The 20,132-nt window shown below is 44.2% G+C and overlaps 1 protein-coding gene across 12 annotated transcripts in view; it reads right to left on the bottom strand.

Annotated features, from left to right (window-relative positions):
* Positions 1-20,132, bottom strand: part of LOC117350768 (sodium/hydrogen exchanger 10-like) — a 753,575-nt gene that overhangs the window by 702,672 nt on the left and 30,771 nt on the right. For 10 of the 12 annotated variants that reach the window (XM_033925346.1, XM_033925349.1, XM_033925353.1 and 7 more), the window contains exon 2: positions 13,917-14,014. In XM_033925346.1, coding sequence (XP_033781237.1) covers positions 13,917-14,014 — 98 coding nt within the window. Of the gene's footprint in view, positions 1-2,228; positions 2,332-13,916; positions 14,015-20,132 lie in introns of those variants that run through there. The other 2 variants (XM_033925352.1, XM_033925348.1) reach the window with 1 other exon arrangement.

The following is a 20,132-nucleotide window of genomic DNA, read 5'->3' on the forward strand; positions in this document are numbered from 1 at the left end:
AGACATGTGACTTATCTCCCAATTGCATGTGCCATTTGCAGAAGGAATCCAATCCAGATTTTTTTCTGTGACTCTCCTCTACTTCACTGGGAGCTCTAGCACCAACTGTAGTTAGTACCTAAGCACCAAAAGCTCCAATACAGAATGTAAAGTAGGGTCACCAATGAGAATATTTCCATGAATCAAAAAGGAACATTAGAATAACTAATAGCCAACAACAGCAAGTACCACTGCATGTGCTGTTTTGAAGATATGTGGACACTATGGGCGTGCCCAGCTGTTATTAATAATTAAAACTGAAAAATAAAAGCATGCAAGGTGATACAAGGTGATTAACTTTGAAATTATTTGGGGTAAATGAGACAGGTGAATTGTGGAACCATCTGTAAAAGGTTATTTTAAATTGACTATGATAGAATCAACTAAATAAAAATAAAGTTTTGTAAGCTGAAGTTCTCAGAAAGAAAGAGTTAGAGAGGGAAAAACATGCTGATATGCACAAAGTTAAAATAAAGGAAAAGCTTATGTTAAGAACTTACAGGAAATGGAATAAGGTGTGATAGTTTTCCCAGAAAACCAGAAAGTAGGTCTTTAGAGAGAACCAAAAAATAATGTTTGCTTTCCATACAATAGGATGCACATCACATTTAGGGAAGGTTATATAATGGCTACAAGGAGAAAAAACTAAAGTACATAAGGAAAAAGTAAAATACTGCCACCTACTGGGTTTAAAAATTGGGCTTAGCATTGGCAAATTTCGGATTTAAATGTAAAATGACGTGATGTATTCCTGGGAAGGAAGTCATGTGATCAACTGTGCCATTGCATTCTAACATATGATAATTATTACAATGATATCACATATGGTATATTTTTCTTTGTCTTGGATTTCTCCTTTGGAAAGCAGGAAATTTGATAACGTATATGGCTCTCCCTGGACATGAGAGGCATTAATAAACATGAATTTTATGATTATATAGCTTTTTTCATGTCTGTTTATTTATATTCAAAGAATGGAATCCCTTGCCTAGTCATATTGGGAGAGGGAGTCCATTCTGGTAATTCTTTTGGGCCTGCTGCCTGGCTTGAACATTTGTGACCACTAGTGCTGCCCTATTTCCGATTCAAATCGATTCTTTTTTTTTTTTTTTAATCGGCCTGGCTGAATAGGGGGACGATCAGTTGGGCCAGCTTCCCCCCAGCCTCCCAGTCTTACCTTTACCTAATTACAGCAGCCTGTAGAGAGGATCGCCGGTGCTGTAGTGATCCTTGCAGGCTGCTGTCATCCTCAGCAGCACGTTCCCTCTGCCACGATCCTGCCCCTGATGTTAGAGGAGGGGCAGGACCGCAGCAGAAGGAATGTGCAGCAGAGGCTGTCTTTTTTTGCCTTCTTCATGTTTTTTCATGTTTTTCACCTTCATTCAATTAGTGCTTTTGTAGCAGTAAGTGCCTGAGTTCATGCATATTGTAGGGTGGCCGGCCCTTGAGGCTTGCGGTAACCGGCCCACGCTTACAATATTCTCTCAGCTTGCTTCCCCAAGAGGGAGGAAGACCCTGTTGCGAATAAACTATCCTTTGTGAAAAAAAACAGAATGGCCTCACACAGGTAAGTTATCAAATAAGGAAATCAAATTTATTGTGTATCCGAACAAGTCCAAACAAAAAAGGCATGAAGGATCACAGTCTCAAAAAGATAATGGCAAAAAAAATAGTGCAAGCAAAATCATACTGTGTTTACCAGCCTAGCCTGGTTAATTCTTCCAAAGTTCCCTTACTAATGCCCCAGGTATAGCAGAGTCTCTGGCAGTCTTTAACTCTCAAAAGTCTTCCTTGCGAATTGAAAAGCGAACTATGGCACGTGGCAATGTGCAGCACTGCCTTTTCAAATGCAGTGGCAGAAGGCTGGCGGATTTGCCAAAAACAGTTCCTTGTAGTAAAGAGCAAATAACCCGCAAACCCTCCGCTAAGGTGTTGGGCAAATCCTACCCCAGCCTTCAGGATATTCCCATCTTATGGTAGATACTGCTAAAGCTGTTTCACTACAGTCCAGTCATGGCTTGCAGCAGCCATCTTAAACCAAACCCTTCCAAGCACACAAAATACTGGGCTGGTATGTTCAGGACAAGTCTTAATTGCCCCACAGAAAAAAAACATTTCAACAATGAACTCAAAAAGAAAAGTTCCCCTCCAAGCCAGGAATGCCAAACATAAATTCAAACTTGACTCACTTCCATTTCCTCAATCAAATCCACCTCCGGTAAGGCAGTCCAATCCATAAGTTCTGGCTCAGCATTTACTAGCGTGGTTTCTTCTGGCTCTGAGTTCAGCATTTCTACATCATTTGGTTCAAGAGGAATTGGTGGCTCCTTCCACCTGAGAGCTTCTCCTGCCTCCTTCCTTCTCCTCGACAGCCAGCTTTCCAAATGCTGCAAAGCTGCTGTACCACGCCCAGTCCTACTCAGGGGCCGGACTTCTTTCAGCTGAGGCTGCCTTCTACCCTGTTTAGCCAGCTTCTCACAAAATGGAGGATTTAAAGGGGCCCTATCAGTTTTCACCAGGCTATGTTCTGCAGCAAGTCTGAACACAGCCTGTGCTTCCTGGTCCTGTTCCTGCCTATCAGGAACACAGTGATTAGCCCGGACTAGTTTCAGTGGACGTTTTCTCCGGGGTTTAACTAGCACAAGGCCGGCATTGGGCTCGGGTTTGTGACAATATCTTGTTCCTACAGCTTATAGTTTTATTAGTATTTTCCTTAACGCTTTTATTTCATGTGACTTCATTTGTGTTTTAGTAATTTATTGTCTTCGTTTTATTTGTTCAAGAGACTATGTTTTAGCACATTTATGCCTGTAATTAAATACGTTCATTCTCTGGGGTCTGGGCAGTATTGGTTCAGACCTGCAGAAAGGCTGTGGTCTCGTCACTAAGAAAGGTAAGGTACTTTTAGTTTTTTCTTAGTTTTTTACACCATCTTAGTATTTTTATTAAGTGCTCCAGTATTTTTAGCACTGTAGTTCAATCATGTATCGTTTTGTTAATTTCATTTGATGAAGTGTACCAGCTCGCTCAAATTGTCTTTTACAGTTCAATGGCTTCATGTAGTTTCATCTGTGTTTCAGTAGATTAATTGTATTGTTTTATCTTTTCAGATATTATACATCTTTCCACTGTTTAGTGCTTTGGAGTCTGTTATTAAATGCGTTGTTTTGCACATGATTTTAGAGAAGACATAGTTTTTATCGTTTCTATTGGTTGGCAATAAAAGCCCCTATGTTTTCAGTTTTATTTTGCATTTATGCCATTTTGGATATGCATATCATTATATGTTTTATTTTTTTTCAGGTTATGATTTGAGTGACCTGCAAATCTTTTATAACTTGTGGATATATTAACCAACAGACTCTTTAGGTATGCTATTTGATTATTTATTTGTTTTTTGGTTTGTGTACATAGTAACATAGTAGATGACGGCAGATAAAGACCCGAATGGTCCATCCAGTCTGCCCAACCTGATTCAATTTAAATTTTTTAAATTTTTTAATTCTTAGCTATTTCTGGACAAGAATCCAAAGCTCTACCCGGTACTGTGCTTGGGTTCCAACTGCCGAAATATCCGTCAAAATCTACTCCATCCCATCTAAATTCTCTCAGCCATTGAAGCCCTCTTCAGCCCATCCTCCCCCAAACGACCATATATAGACACAGACCGTGCAAGTCTGCCCAGTACTAGCCTTAGTTCAATAGTTAATATTATTTGCTGATTCTAGATCCTCTGTGTTCATCCCACACTTCTTTGAACTCAGTCCTCTCTCGGGATTGCATTCCAGGCATCCACCACCCTCTCTGTAAAGTAGAATTTCCTAACATTGCTCTTGAATCTACCACCCCTCAACCTCAAATTATGTCCTTTGGTTTTACCATTTTCCTTTCGCTGGAAAAGATTTTGTTCTACCCTTCAAGTATTTGAACGTCTGAATCATATCTCCCCTGTCCCTCCTTTCCTCTAGGGTATACATATTCAGGGCTTCCAGTCTCTCCTCATATGTCTTCTGGCGCAAGCCTCCTATCATTTTTGTCACCCTCCTCTGGACCGCCTCAAGTCTTCTTACGTCCTTCGCCAGATACGATCTCCAAAACTGAACACAATACTCCAAGTGGGGCCTCACCAATGACCTGTACAGGGGCATCAACACCTTCTTCCTTCTACTGACTACGCCTCTCTTTATACAGCCCAGAATCCTTCTGGCAGCAGCCACTGCCTTGTCACACTGTTTTTTCGCCTTTAGATCTTCGGACACTATCACCCCAAGGTCCCTCTCCCCGTCCGTGCATATCAGCTTCTCTCCTCCCAGCATATACGGTTCCTTCCTATTATTAATCCCCAAATGCATTACTCTGCATTTCTTTGCATTGAATTTTAGTTGCCAGGCATTAGACCATTCCTCTAACTTTTGCAGATCCTTTTTCATATTTTCCACTCCCTCTTCGGTGTCTACTCTGTTACAAATCTTGGTATCATCTGCAAAAAGGCACACTTTTCCTTCTAACCCTTCAGCAATGTCACTTACATACATATTGAACAGGATTGGCCCCAGCACCGAACCCTGAGGGACTCCACTAGTCACCTTTCCTTCCTTCAAGTGACTTCCATTAACCACCACCCTCTGGCATCTGTCCGACAGCCAGTTTCTGACCCAGTTCACCACTTTGGGTCCTAACTTCAGCCCTTCAAGTTTGTTCAACAGCCTCCTATGAGGAACTGTATCAAAGGCTTTGCTGAAATCCAAGTAAATTACATCTAGCATATGTCCTCGATCCAGCTCTCTGGTCACCCAATCAAAAAATTCAATCAGGTTCGTTTGGCACGATTTACCTTTTGTAAAGCCATGTTGCCTCGGATCCTGTAACCCATTAGATTCAAGGAAATACACTATCCTTTCTTTCAGCAACACTTCCATTATTTTTCCAACAACTGAAGTGAGGCTCACCGGCCTGTAGTTTCCTGCTTCATCCCTGTGACCACTTTTATGAATAGGGACCACATCCGCTCTCCTCCAATCCCCAGGAATCACTCCCGTCTCCAGAGATTTGTTGAACAAGTCTTTAATAGGACTCGCCAGAACCTCTCTGAGCTCCCTTAGTATCCTGGGATGGATTCCGTCTGGTCCCATCGCTTTATCCACCTTCAGTTTTTCAAGTTGCTCATAAACACCCTCCTCCGTGAACGGCGCAGAATCTACTCCATTTTCTCGTGTAACTTTGCCAGACAATCTCGGTCCTTCTCCAGGATTTTCTTCTGTGAACACAGAACAGAAGTATTTGTTTAGCACATTTGCTTTCTCCTCATCACTCTCCACATATTTGTTCCCAGCATCTTTTAGCCTAGCAATTCCATTTTTTATCTTCCTCCTTTCACTAATATATCTGAAAAAATTTTTATCTCCCTTTTTTACATTTTTAGCCATTTGTTCTTCCGCCTGTGCCTTCGCCAAACATATCTCTCTCTTGGCTTCTTTCAGTTTCACCCTGTAGTCCTTTCTGCTCTCCTCTTCTTGGTTTTTTTTATATTTCATGAACGCCAACTCTTTTGCCTTTATTTTCTCAGCCACTAGGTTGGAGAACCATATCGGCTTCCTTTTTCTCTTGTTTTTATTGATTTTCTTCACATAAAGGTCCGTAGCCATTTTTATCGCTCCTTTCAGCTTAGACCACTGTCTTTCCACTTCTCTTATGTCCTCCCATCCTAACAGCTCACCTGTAGAGTTCACCTCCTTACCATTTTTGAGCAGGAGACGAGAAATGTAGCGGTTGGGATGCCAGGGTCTCGTTAAGTTCGCCAAAAGCCAACCTGACTTATTCCCAAATTTGTAGTAATGCAATCTGGAATAGTGGAGATATCTCCGAGTGTGTTCGTGTAATAAAGTGTTCAGGGCAACCTGTGCTGCCACCATGGCCTCCTGAGACTGAGGAGATGAATGAGCAATATATGCCCGTTTCAGTTTTTTATATTCTCTCTCTAAATGTATTAATCCCCTAGTTTTCTTTGTGCAATGACATAAGAGATGATGTCACCGCGGAGGACCAACTTGGCTGCCTCCCAAATCAAAAGCGGAGTGTCCTGGTGTTGTGAGTTAAAGGCAACATAGTCCTCCGATTTCTGTGTAAGGTAGTGAGTGAAGTCTGAATTGTTGACTAAATACGATGGAAATTTCCAGGTTCCCCCAGTAGAACTTTCGTCAACCCAAATAGGACAATGATCAGACACTGACAGGGGACCCAATGCAGAAGATTGAACCTGAGATAGATAAGTCGAGGTCAGAATATAGTCGATTCAAGAAAACACAGTTCCTTACCGTAACAGGTGTTATCCAGGGACAGCAGGCAGCTATTTTCACATATGGGTGATGTCATCGATGGAGCCCCAATGCGGAAGCCTCGCAGACTTGCTTGTAGAAACTAGAATTTTTGAGTCACCCACACCGCGCATGCGCAAGTGCCTTCCCGCTCAGCACAGGGCACGTCTCCTCAGTTCAGATAGCTAGCAGAGAAGCCAACCAGGGGAGGTGGGTGGGTTGTGAGTATAGCTGCCTGCTGTCCCTAGATAACACCTCTTACGGTACGTAACTGTACTTTATCCCTGGACAAGCAGGCAGCCAATTCTCACATATAGGTGACCTCCAAGCTAACCAGAATGGGATGGTGGGAGTGTTGGCAATTTAGGAGAAATTTTGTAATATTTTCTGGCCAAAATGGCCATCCCATCTGGAGAACACATCCAGAAAATAGTGAGAAGTGAAAGTATGAACCAAGGAACAAGTAGCAGCCTTGCAAATTTCCTCAATAGGTGTAGATCTGAGGAAAGCTACTGAAGCTGCCATTACTCTGACCTTATGGGCTATGACTCTACTCTGTAGGAGTAATCCAGCCTGGGCATAGCAGAAGGAGATATAAGCAGCCAACCAGTTGGAGATAGTACGCTTAGAGATAGGATGTCCCAACTTATTTGGATCGAAAGAGATAAAAAGTTGAAGAGCAGTTCTGTGTGGTTTGGTACGTTCCAAATAGAAGGTCAAAGCACGTTTACAGTCCAGAGTATGCAAAGCTGATTCTCCAGGATGAGAATGAGGCTTTGGAAAGAACACTGGAAGAATAATGGATTGGTTGAGATGAAATTCCGAAACCACTTTAGGTAGGAATTTAGGATGAGTACAGAGAACCACCTTGTCATGATGGAACACAGTGAAAGGTGGATCAGCAACTAAAGCTTGCAGCTCACTGACTCTTCGAGCAGAAGTGAGGACAATGAGAAACACAACTGTCCAAGTGAGATACTTCAGATGAGCCGTAGACATTGGTTCAAATGGAGGCTTCATCAATTGAACAAGAACAACATTGAGATCCCAAACCACTGGAGGCAGTTTGAGAGGAGGTTTGACATTGAAAAGTCCTTTCATGAATCTGGAAACCACTGGATGAGCAGAAAGCACAGTGTTATCCAGGGACAACAGGCAGCTATTCTTACATATGGGTGACGTCATCGACGGAGCCCGAATGTGGACGCCTCACAAGCAGACTTGCTTGAAGAAACTCGAAGTTTCGAGTCGCCCGCACCGCGTATGCGCGAGTGCTTTCCTGCCCAGTGCAGGGCGCATCTCTTCAGTTCAGATAGCTAGCAGAGAAGCCAACCAGGGGAGGTGGATGGGTTGTAAGAATAGATGCTTGCTGTCCCTGGATAATACTTGTTACGGTAAGTAACTGTGCTTTATCCCAGGTCAAGCAGGCATATATTCTCACATATGGGTAACCTCCAAGCTAACCAGAATGGGATGGTGGGATTGTTGGCAATTTATGAAAATAAATTTTGTAATACTGTTTGGCCAAACTGTCCATCCCATCTGGAGAAAGTATCCAGACAATATTGAGAAGTGAAGGTATGAACCGAGGACCAAGTAGCAGCTCTACAAATAATAATAATAACAGCTTATATACCGCAATACCGTGAAGTTCTATGCGGTTATCAAAATTCAATGGTGGCCAACAGAGTATTGAATTACAATTTTTTTTTAAGTCAATTTGTTGACATCTAGCCAGAAACAAGATGACATAGATCTGGTGTGTGTCCTTCCTTACTCTCATCATGCTTTTTAAATTAAAAAAATAATCAATCAACACTGGAATATTTTGCAATATCATACAATTTTTGAAAACTCTCCTAAATTTGCATATTCTCGAGGGTGGAATTTAAAACAATACCTTACCAAAGCTCAATATCATTCTAATGCTTCAAGGTCCATTCCCTCGGGAGGGCATTCCCCTTGCTCCTCTTGCACTGTATGTCAATATAGTGTGAGGTTAACAGAGATTCATGTCCCTGAATGGGTTAAAAAGCGTGTTGTAAGATCTACCAATTGTCAAACTAAGGGGTTGGTATATGTGATTGAGTGCCCTTGCCAGCTTTTATATGTGAGGCATACCATTAGGAGTATTAAGATCAGAAAAAAAAAATACCTGAAGAAGGATTTGTCCCCTTTCTTCATGTTCTTTGCCAGAGTCTCTTCCACTCGAAGTTTGGCCTCCCTGACTGCCGTTTTGACTGCTGCAGACCTCGCCCTATGTTCTAGTTTAGCTTCCCTAGTCTCCGTTCGTTTATAGGAAATAAATGCTTTTTTCTTCTCCTTGACGAGGTGCAAAATTTCTGCGGAGTACCATTGGGGTTTGTTGTTTCTCCGCCGTTTGTGTACTGATTTAATGTAGAGGCTTGTCGCTTCATGTATGGTAGATTTCAGGGATGACCACATAGCTTTTACATCATCGGTCGTAGCTTGGTTCTGCAGTGTCCGGTGGACGAAATCTCCCATGCGTTCGAAGCTGAGGTTTCTGTGACCTCTGCTGAGGTCTTGAAGCATTAGATGGTTTAGCAGGATAGGGTTACTGGTAAGACGTAGATGGCTTAAAAGGACATGATGTGGAAGACTTTGGCTTAGGTTTAACTAAAGAGTCCCACAATTTCTCATGAGCGATGAGCTTTTGAGTGGCATTTTCAATTGTATCTCCGAAAAGCTCATCCCCAAGACATGGTATGTTAGCCATGCAATCTTGAAGATTAACATCCATGTCCACCACTCTGAGCCAGGCCAGCCTTCTCATGGCAACGGACATAGAAGAAGCTCGAGAGGACAGCTCAAAAGAATCATAGGCAGATTGTACCAAATGCTGCCATAGCTTTAGAAGGGTGGAAACCAATTGTTGAAATCCTTTAACACGATGAAAAGGAATATATTTTTGGTACACAGGCAATTGTTACATCAAGTGCTTCAAAAAGCATGTAAAGTGAAAAATATAGTTGTTAACTCTACTGTTCAGCATAGCATTTTGGTAGAGATGCCTACCAAATCTATCCATAGAGCGACCTTCTCTGCTCGGTGGAACAGAGGCATACACCTTAGATGAGGAGCAACTTTGTAAGTGGAATTCAGCTTTCTAGGGGCCACTGGCACTGATAAGGGAGATTCCCAGTTCCTAAAGAGTGTCTTTCAAAATTTCATGAATAGGAAGCTTAAGTACCTCCTTCGGAGGTTGCTTGATGTCCATAGTCTCCATATATTCAGGTGTATATTTAGAGTCAGCTTCTAACGAGAGACATGTCTTTACCAAGTTGTCTAATGAAATGAGAAAAAGAAAGACTCTTGAGGAGATGAATCTTTAGGAGATAGAAGTGGTGAACATTCAGGAGAGTCAACAACCTCTGTTTTTGAAGGAAAAACACCAAGAGAAGATTGAACAAGGAGGTCAGGAAGGAGAAGGGGTCTGATGTTTACACTTCTCCAAATGTTTAGCAGTGAAGTAGTCCTGGATATATGCCTGGATGATGGATGGTACCGAAGTCCAAGAGACGGCACCAAAGACTGTGTACTGGTACCAGCATCCCTGGTATTGGTACGCTCAAGTTGGGCCAGTTTTGGCAGAGTCGATGCCGGGATCAGAAGATTAAATAAATGACCATACTCTGCACGAAAGAATTGTTCAAATTGTTCTTTCAAAGTAGCTGTGACATTGTCGCCGGTACCATCGATGTTGCTACTTGCTCTCTAGAAGGCACTGGTACCTTTGGCTTTGACGCTGGTACCATTGGTGCCCTGACCTGCTCCAAAGAGGATGACTCAGAGGAGGAGAAACCCCTAGATTTTGAAACAAGTCACAAAAAGGGTCATCGTTTGGCCAGCATGATTGGACTCAATGTCTTAGTGGCCAACCCCACCTGGGAGACTGGTGACTTCCTTGCTGGCTTACCTGAAGGAGTGAGTTATGACTCTGGAGTAGAAGGCGTGTCGAGGAAGGTCGTGACATTTTGGAGAAGGTGGTGCCTTCACTGGTGGTATCGTAGAAGGCAGTACTTTTACCGGCGGTGTCATGAAACATGATGCCTTCACTTCCAGTGCCTTTGAAGTCGGTGTCTTGGAAATTGAAGATCCTCCATAGCGGCACCGAAAAGTTGTTTTTGTTGAAGTATGAATCGAGGACCAAGCCGCAGTTTTACAGATCTCATCAATAGGGATAGAGCAGTAGAAAGCAACTAAAGCTGCCATAGCTCGAACTTTATGAGCTATGATCTGACTACCCAGTTGTAGCTCAGACTGAGCATAACTGAATGAGATGCATGCAACCAACCAATTGGAAATCATTCTCTTAGAAACAGGATAACCCAACCTGTTAGGATCAAATGAGACAAAAGTTGAGGAGACGTTCTATGTGGCTTTGTCCTGTCGAGATAGTAGGTCAATGACCATTTACAGTCCAAATTATGAAGAGCCTTTTCAACTGAATGAGAGTAAGGCTTAGGAAAAAAATACTGGACGAACAATTGATTGATTAAGATAAAATTCAGTGACGACCTTAGGAAGGAACTTTGGATGAGTGTGAAGTACCACCTTATCATGGTGGAATACTGTAAATGGTGGGTCCTCCAGTAGTGCTTCTGGCAGAAGTGAGTGAAATGAGAAAGACAACTTTCCAAGTAAGGAATTTGAGATGAGCCGTAGTTATTGGTTCAAATGGAGGCTTTATCAACTTAGCAAGAACCACATTAAGATCCCAAACCACTGGAGGTGATTTAAGAAATGGTTTAACACTGAATCTAGAGACAAGAGGATAAGCAGTACTGGTTGATGAAAGGCAGTGATAGCATTAAGATGGACTCTAATGGATGTGGATTTGAGAACCGAGTCAGATAAATGGAGGAGATAATCCAAAACTAAGGAAATAAAGATGGAATTTGGATCCTGGTGATGAAGAAGACACCAAGCAGAAAAATGGGTCCATTTTTGCTGATAACATTGCTGAGTTACCAGTTTTCTAGAAGCTTCCAATATGAGTCTGACAGGCTGACATAGGTGAAGATCAGTTGAGTTCAGCCCGAGAGGTACCAAGCTGTCAGGTTTGGATGTAAAAGAGAATTGTGACTCTACGTGAGAAGAGAGGTACAAATTGGCAGAGGTAATGGATCTTTGATACTGAGTTGAAGTAGAAGGGAGAACCAAGGCCGACTCCTGCTTGACTTAAAAAAAAAATTGTAATTCAATACTCTGTTGGCCACCATTGAATTTTGATACAACTAACAATCAAATTTGTCCATGGTTCTGTCTTCAAGACCTGGAGGAGCTGTAGTATAGACTCTGGAGCTAGATGACTTCTTAAGGGTGGTTCTACCAGCAATGACTGATGTTGGCGTTGCGGTTTATCAAACCCTGAACAAGAAATTATCCTATATAGAGAATCCAGCTTCCTAGGAGCAATAGTCACTGACAGTGGAGTCTCCCAAATCTTCAGAAGAGACTCTTAACAGATTGTGAACAGGCAATTTCAAAAGTTCCTTGGGGGACTTGTCAAAGTCCAATGCCTCCAGTAATTCAGCCCTGGGTTCAATATCTGTTTCCAATTTTACAAGAAGTTATTCCCAACTGTCTGATGTACTTGGTAAAAGAAAGACCTTCAGGAGGTGATCTTCTCTTGAGGAACATCAGTGCAAAGCAGAACGACGTTTAGAGGCAGACTCCAAAGCAGTACCTTGTGGCCTATGAGAATTACACTCAGGCTGATGAGGTTGGTGCAGACATTGGAATGCAGATTAGTTTGAACATGTCACCAATCTCTCTGCGCAGAAATTAATCGACCTTGGAACGAATATCCTGTACTGATAGCTAAGAGTGAGCGGGTATCAATAGTACTGCAGGGTGTCTAGGGGTGGGAGACCTCAACGAGGATGCACACCCAGCAGGAGATACAGCCTGCACTGAAGAATACCGGTGTTGAGGCTTGGCCTGCATCGAGGGAATCTATGCAGAAGAGGCCTGTGATACCGGCTGAGAAGTGGTCGGCTTCTTAGCAGGCTTTCCATAGGTAGGAATGTCCGATGTTGTCACCACCGGTACTGAAGGTTGCGACTTTTCCTCCATAATTATGAGTACCAAAAATTTTCTCTTGCTGAAGCCAGCGGGCCTTCAATTTTTGAAGATGAATTCCTAAAGTGCCAGTGCACTTTTCACTATCTATACTGGGATTCGTGGATGACACCCACATATGAGAATATGCTGCTGCTTGTCCTATGATAATGCTACATTCTTCAGATTTTCTTGCAAATGCCGGATATTTATCATTTGTAGAAACAAGTATAGCTTTCTAATTTATTTGGAAAATTATTTTTAAGAAAGGAGTACAGATGGTTAATAACTTTTTTAAAAAATTTCTTAAGACACCGTGAGTGGTTTACTTGGGGGTATTATGTATTTATTGATAAAAATTTCATGTATCACTCTCCTGGACAAACCATTCAAATTTTTTCACAAAGAAAAATAAAAAATGTTTTAAATAATGACTTCAAAAATGCACCAAATCTTAAGGAAACTTTAACAGAGTGGTATAAATAGCCAATATAATTCAATATCATGTAATCCATGCAAATTAAGAGGTCTATACTCAGTTTGCTTCTAATGGTTGTTGTCAATCATATTTTTACTGCAGGAAAAAGCCTCAGAGTCTAGGAGTACTACGCTATGTCGTTTCATCGACTCTCACTGTCAGCGTAGATAGGGTCCACACACATACTCCATAATTCAATCATTGGCCAAAAAACTGCTTAGTACATTTTTACTTTTTTATCTTTACCTATTTAATCTCTTTTTTTCATTTATCTTTTTATAGTTTATAACTTATAATTAATTCACTCAACAACGGGTGTTTAAATATAGACCACTTCAAAGGTTTGAAAAGAGCCAACAGAAAATTACTTGTCTTCAATATTTAGTTTTCTCTCGTATTCTGTTTTTCACTCATATATTCTATCTGTGCCATATCAAACTACCAGATCAGGACCAGAGCCATTCCGAACTACCGGAACCAGAACTGGAGCCGATACGGCTGGCGTTTCACGGACCGTTAATGTGTCCACTACTTCAGGGCCAATTACTCTGTCAGTAATTTTCAAAAAATAAAAAATAAATAAAAGTAATTTTCTGTTGGCTCTTTTCAAACCTTTGAAGTGGTCTATATTTAAACACCTGTTGTTGGGTGAATTACCGGTAGTTATGTTACAAACTATAAAAAGATAAATGAAAAAAAGAGATTAAAAAGTAAAGATAAAAAAGTAAAAATGTACTAAGCAGTTTTTTGGCCAATGATTGAATTATGGAGTATGTGTGTGGACCCTATCTACGCTGACAGTGAGTTGATGAAATGACATAGCATAGTACTCCTAGACTCTGAGACCTTTTCCTGCAGTAAAAATATGATTGACAACAACCATTAGAAGCAAACCGAGTATAGACCCCTTCATTTGAGTGGATTACATGATATTGAATGTATATTGGCTCTTCAAAAATGCAGTCATTTACCAATATATACTGTCTACATATGTACATTACCGAATGAATAGAGTCACCCAAAAGACCCAAGCATATTCCAATGAAGAGAAGTGCAGTGTAGGAAATTTTCTCATCCTTTAGTATAGTTCTGAACAGTGCTGAAAAAAAAGCAATTATATCCCAATTACATCTTAATGTACTGCTATATCTAATAAAAGGTTATAGCAGTTTATTTATTTATGCATTTATTTAAGTATTTATATTCCGCTACATCCACAGTTCTGAATGAATTACAACTTATATAAATTGACTCAACTTAAGGCACATTAAGAAAAAACTTCCCTCTCTGTCCCAGATGGCTCACATTCTAAAGTGCCTAGAGAAATAGAAAAAAAAAAAGAGCAGTAAGCACACTTACTTACCATAACAGGTGTTATCCAGGGACAGCAGGCAGATATTCTCACTGTTGGAGTGACATCACCGACAGAGCCTTGGTACAGACATTTCAAGAACTTGAAAAAGTTATTGACGCCCACACCGCGCTTGCCCGTAGGCGCGCAGTCCCTCAGTTAAGATAAGCCAACCTGGGGAGGTGGGTGGGTTGTGAGAATATCTGCATGCTGTCCCTAGATAATACCTGTTATGATAAGTAATTGTGCTTTATTCCAGGACAAGGCAGCATATTCTCACTGATGGGTGACAAATGTATGCCAAGGAAAACCATTCAGGCAGGAGAGGAATCTAGTAAGCCCATTTGGCTAACCAGTCCCCAGCCGTGTCCATTCTGCCCAGAAAGACAGAAGCCTACATACCAACTGTGAGGATGAACTCCACCAGGAGGGAAACAATGGCACGTTAACCGCTTCAAAGGGCGTGTCAAAAAAATCCCCATAGAAATCAAGGAAGGGAAGTAAAGGACACTTGAGATAAGAACTAGAGAATGACACGGGGAAAAAAATCTGTCCCCATCACTGCACCGTCCCCAGCCTACCATCCTCTGCACTACCCCGTCACCGTCGTTCCCTTCACCGCCCCGTCACCGCCACTGCCATCCCATTCACCGCCCCCCGCAGCATCCATATAAGCCTTAGTACTGCAATATTTAGCTTATTCCTTTCTTATAAATCAAAGTTCTGGCTGCTGAACTAGAGAAAGAGATGTTCAGCTGGCAGGGCTTTGTTTATAAATTTTTATCAAAACAACTAATATACTACTTTATCCTAAAGCAATAAATAAATATAATTTTTTTTTCTACTTTTGTTGTCTGGTTTCTGCTTTCCACATCTTCTCATTCAATTCCTTCCATCCACTGTGTGTCTTCTCTCTGCGTCTTCCATTTGCTGTTACTGTGCCTCTCCCTTCACCCCCTCCCACAATTGGTCTAGCACCCATCTTCTTCCCTCCGCTCCCCCATAGTCTGGCATCTGTCTTCTTCCCTTCCAGCGTCTTCTCCCCACTCTGCCTTCCACAATTCCCTTCAGGGTCTGTTCCTCTCTACCCTCTTTCAATGTCTGTTCTATTCCTTTCCACCACCACCCTTCCCTCCCTCCTTTACTATCTGTTCCTTTCTACCACCCTTCTTTCATATCTTCTATCAGTCCCCCCACCATCACTAGAAGTCTCTCTTCTCCCTTACCATGAGCAAATAGAACTTCTGAAAATTGTATTGCTGAGGCATTATTTCTAATGCCTCAGCATTAGACATCAATTTTATAATTCTTACTGTCTGCTCTGATTTCATTCACAATTTGGTTTGTGTTGTGGCTGAGGATTCCATGAGACATTTAACCTTTTCCTGTCTCTTGAACTGTGATTTCAAGTTGATTCCTTCAATAATGGAGTCTCATGGCAGTAGCAGTTTTCTCTTTTGGGCTCTTTTGACATTGTTTAAGGGATTTCTTGTACATTTGGTGCTGGTCTTCTTTGATGAGGTCACTTCAGAATCTGTTTCCAAGGAAGAGAAACTTTTTCCCTTTCACTCCCTCCTTCCTTGTGTGAGCCGGGAACACGTGATCCCCGCAGCCCCCACCCGCACGCCGGCTCGATCGTTTAACCAGCTTCCTCTCTCCACCTCACCTTAATTTGCCGGCTTTCTTTTTCGGCGACCGGCACGCTTTCAAAGAGCCGCGCACGCGCAGCTGCTCAAAGTTCAACTTCTGCTCTGCTGCAACTTCCTGTTTCCGTTTGGGTCAGAGCAGAAGATTGAATACTGAGCAGCCACGCATGTGCGGCTCTTTGAAGCGTGCCGGTCGCCGAAAAAGAAAGCCGGCAAACTAAGGTGAGGTGGAGAGAAGAATCTGGTTAAACGATCGAGACTGCGTGCGGGTGGGGGCTGCAGGGACCGCGCCATCCCTGATGCCTCACTGCGGTGACAAGACCATTCACTGCTCCACGGGGCGGTGAATGGCCTTGTCCCCGTCCCCGCAGAGGCTATTTTTCATTCCCCATTTTGGCGGATTACCCGCAGCTAAACGCGGTAGCCGCGGGTAAACCGCCACCGTGTCATTCTCTAATAAGAACAAGGAAGGAAAAGGAATTCCGTAGGAAAAGAAATGACTGTATAAAGTCAACTCTCAAAGGACTGCAGTTACAGAAAATTTCCTAATGGATCTGTAAAAAAATAATATGCCATGCAAATATGAAGGCTTTGCAAACCCCACTCAAGGGAAAAAAAGCACATGTGATGAAGAAGCACCGACCACTTCAGAGAGAGATGGGGCGTAGTTCCAAAAGACATCACAAGCCTCTCAACTAGTCAAGACCATGAAGGAATCGATACAACACCCACACTGGTAACTGCAAGGACAACAAGGGATAGGAATTAACAAAAGCAGAGTAGACTCACATGAATTTTGGATGAGTACGAAGGACCACCTTGTCATGATGAAAAACAATCTGCTACTATAGCTTGTAGCTCATTGATACGTCTAGCACAGGTGAGTGCAATAAGAAATATCAATTTCCAAGTAAGATATTTAAGATGAGCTGAATCAAATGGAGGTCTCATCAAGTGAGTAAGAACCAGATTGAGGTCCCAAACCACCAGAGGCGGCTTGAGAAGTGGATTGACATTGAAAAGTCCTTTCATAAATCTGGAAACCACAGGATGAGCAGAGAGAGGTTTCCCTTCAAAAGGCTGATGAAAAGCAGCAATGCCCTGAGGTGGACTCAAATAGATGTCGATTTGAGGCCAGACCTAGACAAGTGGAACAGATAATCCAGCACAGAAGACAAGGAGCAGACAGCGGCTCCATGCGGCGTGCAGTACACCATGCAGCAAATCTGGTCCATTTCTGGGAATAGCATTGCCAAGAGGAGCTCTTCCGAGAGGCCTCGAGAACATCCCTCACCGACTGAGAGAAACCGAGGGAGGCACGTGGAGAGGAACCAAGCTGTTAAATGTAGAGACTGCAGATTGGGATGCAACAGCAAACCCTGACTCTGAGACAGCAGAGAAGGAAACACAGGTAGAAGCAGAGGCTTCCTGACACTGAGCTGGAGGAGCAGGGAGAACCACGGCTGCCGGGGCCACCGAGGCGCTATCAAGATCATGGTGGCGCGGACCGACTTGAGGTGCACCAGCGTCTTGAGAATCAGAGGAAAGGGAAGGAACGCATAGAGGAACCTGCCCGTCCAATCGAGAAGGAAAGCATCCGCCTCGAGATGATCTGGGGAGTACATCCTCGAGCAGAAACGAGGCAACTTGTGATAGAGGGGTGAAGTGAACAGATCTATCTGTGGAGTTCCCCACCGAACAAACACCTGCCGCAGAGTGTGAGAATGGAGCGACCATTCGTGCGGCTGAAGAGGCGACTCAATTTGTCCACCAGACAATTCTGCTCTCCTTGGATATACACCGCCCGAAGAAAGATGTTGTGGCGTAACGCCCACTTCCAAAGACGAAGGGCTTCCCTGCAGAGTGACAGGGAACCCGTACCCCCTTGCTTGTTCACATAATATATCGCCACCTGGTTGTCCATACACACCAGGCCCACGCGATCCTGCAGCAAATGACGAAAAGCTACCATGGCATTGTAAATGGCCCGGAGCTCCAGAAGGTTGATATGGCAGCGACGGTCCGTACTCAACCAAAGACCCTGAGTCCAAAGGCTGTCGAGGTGCGCTCCCCAGGCGTAATCCGAGGAGTTCGTCGTCAGAACCTTCTGATGCGGGGGCACGAGAAAGAGCAAACCTCTGGACAGATTGGGAGAGTTGGCCCACCAACAGAGCGAGCGTTTCAAGGAGGAAGTCACCGCAATGTGCTGAGAAGCGGGATCCCGATCCTGCCGCCACTGAGACGCCAGAGTCTACTGAGGGACACAAAGATGTAACCGGGCAAACGGCATGACGTGAACGGTGGAGGCCATGTGCCCCAGGAGGATCATCATCTGCTTGGCCGAGACCGAAGACCTCTGAGACACCAGCTGACTCAGCCGCAGGAGGGCGGCCTGCCGAGGCAGAGGCAAAAACGACCGGAGGCAGACCGTGTCCAGCACAGCCCCGATAAACTGCAGGGACCGAGAGGGGCACAACTGAGACTTGGGGAAGTTCATCTCAAACCCCAGACGCTGAAGGAAGAGAATAGTCTGATGAGTCGCTGAAATAACCCCCTCATTCGACGGAGCTTTGATAAGCCAATCGTCGAGGTACAGGAAAACTTGAAGGCCCTGCAACCGCAAGGCCACCGCTACCACCACGAGGCACTTCGTGAAGACCCATGGGGACAAAGCGAGCCCGAACGGGAGGACTCGATACTGCAAATGAAGGTCCCCCACCTGAAAGCGGAGAAACCGCCGGGAAACCGGGTGGATCGGAATGTGAATCTAGGCTTCCTTCAGGTCCCGGGAACACAACCAGTCCCCCGTGTCCATCAAGGGATACAAAATGGGAAGCGAAAGCATGCGGAACTTCTCCCGAACTAGGAACTTGTTCAACTTCCGCAGATCCAGGATCGGACGGAGGTCCCCGGTCTTTTTGGGAACCAGGAAGTACCGGGAATAAACCCCGGAACCTCGCTGACAAGGGGGAACCTCCTCCACTGCCCGCAGGCGAAGAAGGGCTTGCGCTTCCTGAAGTAGTAAGGGAAGCTGTGCTCTGTTGGAAAGAGACTCTCCTGGAGGCCTGTCCGGCGGTAAAGCCCGGAAGTTGAGAGAGTATCCCTCTCGGTTGATGGAGAGGACCCAAGAGTCCGCAGTAACCTCCTCCCAATGCTGATAAAAGGCGCGGAGACGGACCCCGATAGGCAGAGGGGGAATAGGCAAGGCGGGGGAGGCCAGCCCGCAGGAGTCTGGGGCTTAGGAGGGGCCCTCTGCTGCTGCGGACGGCGAGAAAACGCCGGCGTCGATTTCTGCGGGTTGCGCCAGGGAGGCAGCTTGTAGGACTTGGGCGAAGCGAGCTTCGCCCTAGCCTGAACCAAGGAAGCGAAGGAGCGTTCGTGTTCCGAGAGACATTTTGTAGCGGCTTCGATGGAATCATCGAACAGCTCGTTCCCCAAGCATGGAAGAATGGCCAACCGATCCTGTAGGTTGGGGTCCATATCAACAATGCGGAGCCACGCCAGGTGACGCATGGCCACCGCGAAGGCCGAGACCCTTGAGGAGAGCTCAAAAGCATCGTAGGAGGCCTGGAACATGTACAGCCGAAGCTGCGACAAAGTATCCACAAGCCCGCGAAACTCTGCACGGCGCTTGGTAGGCAAATCGTCCTCGAAAGATGGAAGGGACTTAACACACCACTTGAGATAGGATGTAAAAGTAAAGTTGTAATTCAGGACCCTGTTCGCCATCATAAAGTTCTGATACAGGCGTCTCACAAACTTGTCCATAATCCGGCCCTCCCAGCCCAGCGGGACAGCTGCATACACCTTGGACAGGTGAGACTTCTTGAGGGTAGACTCCACCACCAAGGACTGGTGAGAAAGCTGTGCCTTCTCAAACCCTTTCAGGGCACCGTCCGGTATCGAGACTTCATTTTAGATGGAATGGCATAAGGAGTCTCCAGATTACGAAAGAAAATCTGCTGCAACACCAGATTCAAGGGGAGCCGCAAGGACTCCCGAGGAGGGTAGGGAAGTTCCATCTCCTCCAAATACTCCTTGGTATACTTGGAATCCAACTGTAGGTCCAAGTTTAATGCCTTTCCCATATCCTGAACAAATCTGGTAAAGGAAGAGGGCCTGCCCTTGAAATGCCCCTCAAGGGGAGTGGTCGAGTGAGACCGCAAGGCAGCTGAAAAGGAGGGGGAAGCCTCCCTGGAATACTGCGCCGGTATATCTGT

Source organism: Geotrypetes seraphini, chromosome 16, assembly GCF_902459505.1.
Source record: "Geotrypetes seraphini chromosome 16, aGeoSer1.1, whole genome shotgun sequence".
Taxonomy (NCBI): Eukaryota; Metazoa; Chordata; class Amphibia; order Gymnophiona; family Dermophiidae; genus Geotrypetes; species Geotrypetes seraphini.